Here is an 11,703-nt window from a genome sequence, read left to right on the forward strand (position 1 = left end):
TAACCGGTTATGATTATTACTGAACCGATACCGAATTGTCCGCGTCTGCACCGAAGAAACAATTAATTTTGACACCCTTACGTGCTTCATTTCTAAATAAAATGAGGCAGACTTGCCACCAACATCTTTTTAATTTATTAAATTTTTTCTAGTCATATTTGCACCCATTTTCTCTTATTCAACAGCCGAAACTTCAGAGCATCCCTGGTTGAAACCAGCCAAAGTACAGCACAGAAACACATTCAGTAAAATTTAATGTTATTAAAAAAAATAATAATAAAAATAAAAAAAGACATTGTTTTTTGCAAATATCACACCCCTATATCACACCCTATATGCATATAATCTGGAAAATAATAATAATAATAATAATATTACCTATAGACAATCCGGTTTTGGTGCAGAAACTCCAGGCCCAGTAATACACATGCAGAATAAAACCTGACAGAGGAAAAACCACAGTTTACAGTTACATCCAGAGGCACGTGTCACTGCTAAAAATACACAGTGCATCTGAGAGCAAGTGAAAACGGGGAAAAAAAGAGAGTAGCACTTATGTAAACTTACGTAATTACTTATGTAAATGCTGTGTAATTACAGTGTGTGTGTACCTGGCCTGGCGTTCAGAGAAGATGTTGTTGTGGATGTGGGTCATCAGGTCTCCTCCAGGAGAATATTCCATCACAAAGCACACATGGTCAGGCGTCTGGAAGCAGCCGTACAGGTTCACCAGGAAAGGATGTCGGGACACATTGATGGTCTCAAAAATCCTCTTTTCACACATTAAACTAGAATAAGAATCAAATGAATTCACTGTGTAATACAAGTCAAAGTTGGAAGTGTTCGCTAAAGCAGAGTTTACTGGGACCTACAAACAAAATGATTCTTTTCAAGCAACCCTAATAAAAATATATATATAGAAAAGGCAACCATAGATCATGTATACAGGAAGATTTATAGCATGTGGGAAAAAAGGATGATATAATAATAATATTAAGACAATAAAATAAAGTTTCCCAGAGATGGGTTGCGGCTGGAAGGGCATCCGCTGTGTAAAACATGTGCTGGATAAGTTGGCGGTTCATTCCGCTGTGGCGACCCCGGATTAATAAAGTTAAAAAAAATGTTTATTAAAAAAAATAATAACCTCCATATATTTAGTGATTTTTTTAAAATACAAACAGAGAAAATTTGTGTTTTTGTCCGGGTACCCATACAGTTGAGGCTTGTCATTGATAAATATGACACTAAAATTCCTGTGGGTTGTGGCAAGTGATTCACTAAAGGATTCATTTAAACAATTGGTTCAATTTGATTCCTTTAGAAAACAACAAAAGACAAAAGTAAATCTACTATGCAAACATCACCTGTCCACTTCATCCCGGGTCACAACATCGCCTTTTTTCAAGGCTTTGATGGCATAAAGTTTCCCTGTCCTCTTGAATTCAGCCAGAAGGACCTTCAGTGAAAGACACGAATGACACTGAGACATCGGCACAATCCACAGTGATTCGATTACAGTACAGAAGGACATCTGCGGGTTTACCTTTCCAAAGTGCCCTCTTCCTAATACAGAAATGCAGTTAAAGTCCTCCATCTGCATCCCTTCTTTCCTCCTGTGAAACAGGATATAGTTTCAGAAAAAAACAAATATAGAAAGTGGCAAATGATCTGTGACAGACTGATATTCACCACTCTTAAGGCCAAAGTGTACTTTGATTTTTAAACATATAATGTGCAGCTTGCACATGTTCTTTTAATTAATTGTTTGCACCAATTAGATGAACTAGAAAGTGTCAGATCTGAAGCAGGCTGCTGTTTCTCACAGGGAATAATGCACCAGACACCTGAATCGATGACAGCATGATTATACAATTCCAATTTCAGGTAAAACAAATACAAACACATTTGATCACTTACGAAAGAATAGAAATTTAAGTGTACTTTGAAAGGATGTGCAATTGACTACAAAAAAAAATGTAAAATTTAAAAAAGGATTGTTTTTTGGCTTAAGGTTAAGAATATTTTAAAACTTAAATAATAACAGCTCTAATAAATATCATCTGGCCTTACTGAGGTGTAGGCTGGGATGCAGGCCTGGCTTGGAGAACTCGGCGGTCCTCAGTGGAGTTTACTTTGGCAGGAGTCTGGCAGACATTCCCAAAACACATAATTACGACTTTAACTCGACCACAGCAATAAAAAGAAACCCTACAAATTAAAAAGCAAGTGTTTGTCCACAAAACAAACCCCAGAAAGTGATTCATCAGCCGAAGGGTTCTTTGCCAAGTGAAGGCGCGGAGGCTTGGTGGGCCGTTCTTCGCTGAAATTCAGTTTAACAACTGCTGAGTCTCTGTGATAAACAGCCACAGCAAACAGACAGAATTACTCTCTAGTCCACACTGATTAATGCCATGAATGCGAAAACACAACAATGCAAACAAATTTCCACATCCGGCTGGACTAAAACTGCGCATCTCACCCTGTGGATAGTGGTGTGGACACAGATGGAGGGGATAGCGGCTCTGAGCCGGGCAGCGGGGGGCTGAGGGCCGTAATGGTGCTGTTACAGGGGGGCAACACACTCATCATCAGACGCCCCCAGGTTGCAAAGTTCATATTCATCTGTGCTGCCCGTAAGAAATTCTTTCCTGAGAGAAAGAAAACAGAACCAACGTGAGAACTTTGTTTAAAGACATATCTTAACGCCTGAGGTTATCAATATGCTTAACGTTGCCAATATAATATGCTCAACATGCCAACTCAGTCAACACCAGTCAAAGGCTTATAATATCAATTGCAGGGATAGATGTTTTGATGGATCAAACGTTGGAGCTTTCATTTAATGACTGAAACTAATCATTTCAAATAATAAGGATGCACTACAAATAGTATATATTTAGTATAATATAATAGTATAATGATAGTAATAATGGGACTAATAATCTGTTAGTTTGATTAATTTAGCTTTATTGGAAATATTTTCATACATCAGGACAATATTATTATAATTCATGTTTTAATGTGACATTTGTGTCAAAGAATGCGTGACAAAATCTCTTTTAGTCCATTAGCAGTTATCTGATCCTCCTGATTCTTCTTTTTCTTTATATTATGCTGCATTATAAAACATAAAAAAACCATACTGACACAGCACAGTTGTGGAGTGCTCTTCTGCCTTTCTCCAAACGGCTTATGTCTCTTTCTGGTTTTTCACACAGAGCTTTAAAGCATAATCTTCTCTTTTAATTCCAGTCTTTACTGAAATCATCCTAAAGCTGGGAAATGCAATATTTATCTTTGAGTGCCCTGAATTAATCTGTGTTGACAAGTTTTGGTCAAAGTATCTTGCATGTATTTTACATCATATACTTATGCACAATCGTTTTTAAAGATTTACATAATATTGCCTCTGAAAATCCCACTTATCTGAGCTTTAGATGTCATTTATGGTCCCCTTAAGGTCATTTGTTGATACCTGCACTCTCCCAAGTTTGCTGTTGATGTTTGAGGACTTCATCACATTGTCAGAGCGGAACTTTGAACAAATTTGATGTCAGTTGCTGATGTTTTAGGAGATTAATAGTTAATTCTATAATTAAAAGCCATTATAAAGCCAAAACCCAATTAGAAGCGTTAAGGGATGAAATATACAACTGCAAGGGAACTTTAATATACAACTAATATGACAAGTTACTCAGAATTGTGTTTTTTTTTTTTTTACATTTTTTTTATTTTAAACAACCAAACGGTCATGTTAAAGAGATAGTTTAAACTGAAATGGTTCCAAATTAAAATGCAATGATTAACTGATTTCACTACTAGCCGTGCTTTCATTCGTCAAGGTTAATTAATCAGAAAAGCTTCTCAACACCACATTTCTGCACGGAACAAAACTAATGCAACTAAACAAAGTTATGCCAACTGTGCGCTAGTTAAAAGTTCCAACTGTACACCGAGGCTAATACGCACGCACACTGGATTAACTATGGCTGAGGTTAACTAAGCGCCGTTCACATGTTAAGTCTTTTGCTCGCACAAGTTCGTTATTTCATTTCTTGCCGGATAAGTGCATGCAGTACAAAGTGCTTACGCTTTCCAGGCGCGCCTAGTTAAAAGAATGAGCGTACAGCGAGTCACGTGACAAGAACTGAGCATTCAGCTTCATAATTTGTATGGAACATTAACATTTCAACTCCAAAGAGAAAAAAAAAACAAAAAAAAAAAAAAAAAAAAAAAAAACAAGTTCATAATATAGTTGATCAAAAGTGCCTTTCAAACAGAGGTTCAGCAGCCTTTGACTAGACTACATTTCTTCTTTTTAAAAGGGAAATACTTAGCTAATATGTAGCTTAGATGTACATTAGACAAATACTTTTTTTTATTTTTTTATTAATTGTTCCGTCATTTATTTTCAGTGTAAAATTATTACTCCTGTTTAAATGCCAAACACTTTTTTCACTTATTATTAAGTCAGAAGAGAAATGGACAATTGTTTGTTTTTGGTTATTTATTATCATTTTGTGCTGTATTATTTAGATACTGAGCAGCAAAAAATAAAACATAAAGTAGTTTTCATGTGATTTTCTAAACTAGTAGTGTTTTGAAATGAATGAATGCATAATAATTGTGATAACTTTGAAACCGTGACTATTCCTCAGACTATAATCGTACAGCCTAAATCTATAATCATTGCATACCAAGTTCAAACCTTTATGAGTTTATTTTGCTGTAGTAGCAGAAAAGTAGCAGACCCTCTGTGAGGATCTCAATGGAAAAAAATGTCAAGCCCACCTTTTTCTTTTGGGAATATCCTCTTCTGTCGTTGTAGTTTAGGATGCCGCTCAATGACAGGATTGATGAATCTCACCTGAAAGCAAAGCACTCCATAAACAGCTGAATATGCATTAGGTTTTCAAGCATTAAGTGAATCAACCTCTGCAGAAAAGCCTATAAGAAACAGAGAGCAGCTGTAAACAGTAAGCACACCGCAAATTATTTGACACTAGGAAGAAGGTGTTGAGAGCTTCTCTCACCTCTGTGAACAGTGTGCCCTGCGGCTCCAAATACAGACACATGCCGTGCCTTTGGTTGTCTAGAAAGTCTTCTAAACGCAGGAACTTCACGGCACACAGGGACCTCCAGTCTCGCCAGTACACAGCAATCTCCAGTTCTCGAGACTACAGGAGTCAGAGTCATGTGAGAAGCAGAACAAAATAATAAAATGATTGATTAGATATGAATTATACCTCTTAATTGTCCTCAAATTGATTAATTGATTTTAAAATAACTGAAGGAAACACACTATCTATTATCTATTGAACAATTGCTGAACAACTGAAATTAAAACATTGCCTCCTCGCCGCCCACCCTTGTCACTGCTACCTAACCAACCAATCAAAGCTTGTGCTACGTGTCATTTTTTTGAGAGGTGTGCGGTTATGCGAGGGCTGCGCCAGACCATGCGCGTGCACTTGGCACAATTATAATATCACTATAATATAATAAGTTATAAAATATTATTGAATTAAATTTAATTATATAAATATAATTATATAAATATAATTAAAATAAATTAAAATATATCAAACAAATCATAATATAATAAATATAAATTAGCTTAAATCGCGTGACTCCACACGCTTTTGGTTAAGTTAATTTTTAAAAAATTACCTGGAAAAATTTGATCAATTATAGGTTCTGAATTTCGATTTCGATTACTTTTCAATTAATTGCCCAGTCCTACACCACAGTCTTCTTTGATAAATAGACATAAAAAATACATTAAAAAAAAAAAAGATTTGTCTCAAATTCTTGAACTAAATGTCATTACACGCACTTTAAAATTAAATAAATGTGAAAAATAAATTTGATTAGAGAGGTAGTTCACTGAAAAACTCCCCTTTTAGTGGTTCTAATTTAGTGGTTTTAGTGGTTCTAAACCTTTATTCTGTTGAACACAAAAGAAGATATTTTAAAGAAATCTGAAAACCTGTAACCGCTGACCTCCATAGTATGAAAAACCAAATACTTTATTACACGAAAATTAAATCATTACAATCGGGGTCTCCTCATCCTTGGAGGAACTGTGGGGTAGAAGAGGCACATCATGCGCATGTATTCTGGCAGTGCCCAAGAATTAACAGTTTTTGGTAAACCGTGCACTCTGCCTTCAATTATATTTTCGATCTTTATATTCCTAGATCATTCAAAGTACTTTATCTAGGAGATATTCCTATTAAACTTGAAAAGTTATTTTTGGCAACAAGTAAAAAAAACTATAACCCGGAAATGGTATAATGAAGACCCACCAAGTATAGATGAATGGGTCAAAATAGCAGAAGTTGAAGAAATGGAAATCACTGATACATGCACTTCAAAAACAACTAGAGATCTTTGAAAAGGAGTTAATGGCTGGCTTTCTCTACAACGACAATATAATTATCTAGACTTGAACATTTATATAAATCTAGAGGTCATGCATCACTGTTGGAATATTTTTGGCAACCTTTTATTATATTTTATACTTATTTGTTTTATTTTCTTGATGAGGTCAATTTAATATCTTCATATACAGTTGAAGTCAGAATTTTTAGCCCCACTTTGATTTTTTCTTTTAATATTTCCCCAATGATGTTTAACAGGGCAAGGAAATTTTCACAGCATGTCTGATAATATTTTTTCTTTATTCATTTTATTTCTGCTAGGATAAAAGCAGTTTTTAATTTTTCATAATCTATTTTAAGGTCAAAATTATTAGCCCCTTTAGGCTCTATTTTTTTTCGATAGTCTACAGAACAAACCATCGTTATACAATAACTTGATTAATTATCCTAATCTGTCTAGTTAACCTAGTTAAGCCTTTAAATTTCACTTTATATTAATATTATTTAGTGTCATCATGGCAAAGATCAAATAAATCAGTTATTAGAAATGAGTTATTAAAATTATTAGATTTAGAAATGTATTGGAAAAAAAAATCTCTCTGTTAAACAGAAAATGGGGAAAAAATAAACGGGGGCTAATAATTCAGAAATCAACTGTATGTATATAGATATACAGTACATGTGTGGAATGGATGTGTGTATGTATGTATGTGTGTATGCATGCATGTATGTATATATCGTATTATTATTTTTTGTTTGTTTTGTTCCCACTGGTTACATGTTCCTAAAACAATAAAACGAAGTATAAAAAAAAGAAAAAAACAAATACTATGGAAGAAATTGGTTACAAATTTCTTCAAAATATCATCAATTTGTGTTCAACAGAATCGAGAAAACGGTTTGGAACATCAGAAGGGTGAATAAACGACAGAACTTTAAGTTTTGTGTGAACTATCCCTTTAAACAATGTGCATAGTGAGAAGTCAGAAAAGCAACTTGATATCAAAAACAATCAAAACCTCCAGCACAGATCCAGCAAAATGCTTCCCCATTCATCAAACAGATATGAAGGCCAGGCTGTGTCAGAAAAACTGCAACACTATTTCAGAAATAATGAAATAAGTTCTCATTCTCTGCCGGGACAGCTGAATCAGCTTGCGGTTTGACTTGGCCAGGATTCACACTGACTGTCTATGTCCAAGGGGTGAGCAAAAGATTACAGTAATGTTAAAGGATTAGTCTGGATTACTCTGGACGTGGCTGATTGCACTATGGAAGTAAAGCTGCATTAATGAAGGTGAGGAAAAGCCTTCAGCCGATGACCATCATGGGCACTTTCAATAAAACAGATGTGGCAAGTGTTGCCTGGGATGACTGACAGCTGTAAATTGCACGCTGTAAAAGCACTCAGACCAGGACTTTGACATTGTGCCATGCATTAAGGGTGAGCTCCTTAACTGAATTCAACTCTTATTTATTTACTAGATGCGTCTATGAAATATGCAGTAGAATTTGCTGGCACTGACCCGTTCCAGTTCGATGCTAAAGCTCTGGTTCCAGGCATCCTTACTCAGTGGCCGCCAATGCGTGCGACCAACTATCTTGTTATCCACCTTCAACACAGCACTGATTTCGGCTGAGAGGAAACAGATTTTTAAAAAAAATAAAGCATCATACTTGACAAAAACACTTGAATTTTTTTTTACTGTCCATATCTGTTGTTTGAGTCCTAATAACAAAGTAAAAATAAAATCAATTTTAGTTCTCATAAAACATCATTTGTGTAGGTCTTTAATTCTCTTCTCTAATGCATGTCTCAGTGCTTCTTGATTGAACAAGTTGATTGTTGTTCAGTAATGCTGGTATTACATACACTTTTGTTAATCAGGTCATAAATGGGCTACGATAAGTGTGATAAGTAACAGCAACTATAACGTACAGAGATTCAACCACTTTCAAATTTCACAGAAAAGGTATTCTTTCAAGTGGTTAGCTATTTTAGGGGTGTAACAAAATCACAAATCTCATGGTTCAGATCACATTATGGTTTAAGTCACGGAACAGACCGCTTTTCAGATCAGTCATAGAGAGGGAAAAGACAAATGTAATTTGTTTTCCATTTATTACAAAAATAGTACTGCATGAATTTTTTTTAACAAACACAACTTAGAACCTGTAATTTTATTTAAAAAATAGAAGTAATCAGCTGAATAAAAATAAATAGGAAAATACTCAGTAGTGTGAAAAATTCACTGTTACTGATGACGTTAAATGTATGAAATCATTAGAATTTATACAACCCATATTTATTTTTAAGTCTCATTTTCAATAAATGATTCAGTAATTCACTCATAAAATTTCATGTTTCATTGTTAGATAATCATTTTTGAAGAATTATTCAGTGGCATATTTTTGATGACTGGTTCTCACCATCTATTGGTTAAATAATGTAACTGCTGCCTACAACCTTTATTTTTGAGCGTCAAGTTAAACGTATAAGACGGTAATTTTAATCTTTACCATAAACATCAGTAGCTATAGCTAAAATATAAACTGATATCCTAGTACTTTGTGTTATTTGACTGTTTGTAACTTCATAACTAACCCAAAAGACTAAAGACTGAATCACTCTCTTGATTTCAGTGTTTTCAGATTTGAATGCAGCAATTAGTGCAGCTTAAACTACATGCATTAGAAAACACCTTCAGGTCCAATCCCAATTCTACCCCTTAGCCCTTCCCCTTACTCTGAAGGGGTAGGGGTGTCCCAATTCTCTTTAGCTTGAAAGTGTCGGGCTAAGGGGAATGGCTAGATACACCTTCAAAAGGAGATTTTTCAGGACCATACTAGAAACCAAGCAGTAAAAACTTTTCCAAGCATACACCAGAACCAACTGCAGCATAGCTGCACCCAGAAGTCAGAAGATGCACATATTGGCATTTTTTTATCATTATTACGAATTTTTACAACAAACAAGCACATGTTTTAATACATTTATACTGCCATTAGTGTTTTACCGTCATGCTTTTTTTTTTAAATGCTAAAATAAAAACTGACGAAATTTCGCTGACTATAATCCCTAATAATAACTCCTGTACAGCAGTCCCACATCATTCTGCCACTCAATGACACTGGAATACCCCGCCAGAAAAGTCTAGTGGCTGAGAATGAGCTTTTTACAGTGTCTGCTATAATCTTAATTGTTGTGTTTGTGTGTTTAGATAGATGAATAAGGCCACGGTGTAAATGCACAGTACAGTTGCAATCTTATTGCTACATTATATCATTATGATAACATAACATATGCCTTCAGTTATTTTCTGAAGATAAATGCCAAAAAAATAACCCAACTGGAATAACTACAGCAGAGACAATCATCAATCACACGTGAATATGATGACGTGTGCAGGTGTTGTAGTGCTGTCCCATTTTCTTAGGAGTAAATTAATAACCCACCTTCTGTCATCGTTATATTTTACAGGGAAGCCTAAATTCTTCATATATGTGATTTGAATGACACCAGAGAACATCTCTCTGTGATCATCACAAATTTAGGATTAATCTACCAGTAAGAAAAAAAAGGAATTAATCCGCGGGCCACTTGTGTTCTGAACTGTGGATTGTGATCTGTACGGATCTATAGTGATTCGTTACACCCCTAGTTATTTGATTAGAAAAATAAAAGTGCATGTGAATAAAAAAAGAAAATCAACTGAATGGCTGTATAATAATTACTGTAATAACATTTGTTTGTTTTATCCATTTTAAAAATGTACTTGGACAAAAAAAGAAAGAGTTTTCACCAGTTTTATCAACTATTATTTTGAAATGCATTATTTTTCAACCTGCTTCGCCTGAGAGACTCACATGACAGTTCATCGGTCTTGGTGGTCTTGCCGTTGGTGCTGCGAGTGGAAAGGCCGGTTCTCATTCTTAGTGATTTGGAGTCAGATGGACTTCCAGGAGCGGAGGACATGTTGCTTACTCGACAGCGGCCTGGAACTGACTCCAGCAGGTCCTGACAACCCATCAGCCTGACCTCCAGTCTCCCTGAAAACAAATGCATGCACATTATACACAATACAACAGTCGTACACAATACAAAACATTACACACAGATTGGTTACGTTCATTCATTACCACTATTTGTAATTTGTAGTGATGCACTAATACTATGATTTTAGCAGCCGAAAAAAACCCCCAAAATTCTTGCTATTACAGATATCTCTCTAATAAAAAAAATTGTATGCTTCTGATAATGTTGGGTGAAGAAACTTAGCTAATAATAATATTAATATATCATGTGTATTAATTACAATCAAATTAATCTGCTTTAAAAAAACAACAGCTAATGAAAAAAGCCAGAAGTTGTGCTGATGTGAACAATTTAACCACTTGAATAATCACTTGCACCTCACATTAAAAATGGCTTCAGAATATCTGTAATACTGACTGAAAATGTCATAATGCCTTATAAAATGTTGATGGTTTTAAGATCACAGAAAAGTACATGCGCAATATAGGATTTAGATCGGTCCCCTCTGGCCAATAACCTATCTGGCAAAAATATGGCCAGAATAGAAGAAGATATATAATCCGACTATTGGATTGGCGCATGCCTGGTATTTAATTTGCATAACGATTTCAACCAGTAGTGAAAAAATGTGAAATGGAAAAGTAAATAAGGTCTAACTCTACTGGAAAATCCTTTGCCATTTGCCTATTCTTAGATATTTAGACAAAATCTGATTAATCTAAATTACGGCATCACTCATGAGCACTGATTCGCACGCTACCTTTTAGGACTTGATGACAGTTTACTCTGTGGTACTACACTGGTATTGATGTAGCTGAATTTATCATTACTGCAGTCTTCAGTGTCACATGATCCTTCAGAAACCAATCTAATATATTGATTTGGGGCTCAAGATACTCTTATTATACTAAAATTTCTCAACAACGTGAAAAATAGTCTTAGTAAGTAAGTTAGTAAGAAAATAATGTGCATTTAATAGCACATTTATCATGTACAGGCATACACCCAAAGCTCTTTACAATCATGAAAGGGATCTCTCCATACCTCCACCAGTGTGTGGCACCCACTTGAATGATGTCAGCCACAGAACAAAGGCACCCGTGCGCTCACCACACACCAGCTATAGGTGGAGTGGAGAGGTAGTGATGGAGCAAATTCAGTGGATAAAGATGGTTGGGAGGGCATGATGGGTAAGGGCCAATGGAGGAAACTTGGCCAGGCCACCATTTACGAGAAGTGCCATGGGATTTTTAAATGACCCCAGGGCGTCAGGATCTCGGT

General features: G+C 35.3%; 1 protein-coding gene across 2 annotated transcripts in view; it reads right to left on the reverse strand.

The window, feature by feature from the left end:
* Nucleotides 1–11,703, reverse strand: part of pkn3 (protein kinase N3) — a 32,545-nt gene that overhangs the window by 6,482 nt on the left and 14,360 nt on the right. For both annotated transcript variants that reach the window (XM_056457969.1, XM_056457970.1), the window contains 11 exons: nt 10,254–10,436; nt 7,913–8,022; nt 5,037–5,180; nt 4,795–4,870; nt 2,483–2,651; nt 2,251–2,353; nt 2,074–2,147; nt 1,547–1,616; nt 1,368–1,459; nt 612–788; nt 379–441 (listed from right to left, as the gene is read on the reverse strand). In XM_056457969.1, coding sequence (XP_056313944.1) covers nt 379–441; nt 612–788; nt 1,368–1,459; nt 1,547–1,616; nt 2,074–2,147; nt 2,251–2,353; nt 2,483–2,651; nt 4,795–4,870; nt 5,037–5,180; nt 7,913–8,022; nt 10,254–10,436 — 1,261 coding nt within the window. The remainder of the gene's footprint in view (nt 1–378; nt 442–611; nt 789–1,367; nt 1,460–1,546; nt 1,617–2,073; nt 2,148–2,250; nt 2,354–2,482; nt 2,652–4,794; nt 4,871–5,036; nt 5,181–7,912; nt 8,023–10,253; nt 10,437–11,703) is intronic.

The sequence above is a fragment of the Danio aesculapii genome, chromosome 5 (assembly GCF_903798145.1).
Source record: "Danio aesculapii chromosome 5, fDanAes4.1, whole genome shotgun sequence".
NCBI classification, from domain to species: Eukaryota; Metazoa; Chordata; class Actinopteri; order Cypriniformes; family Danionidae; genus Danio; species Danio aesculapii.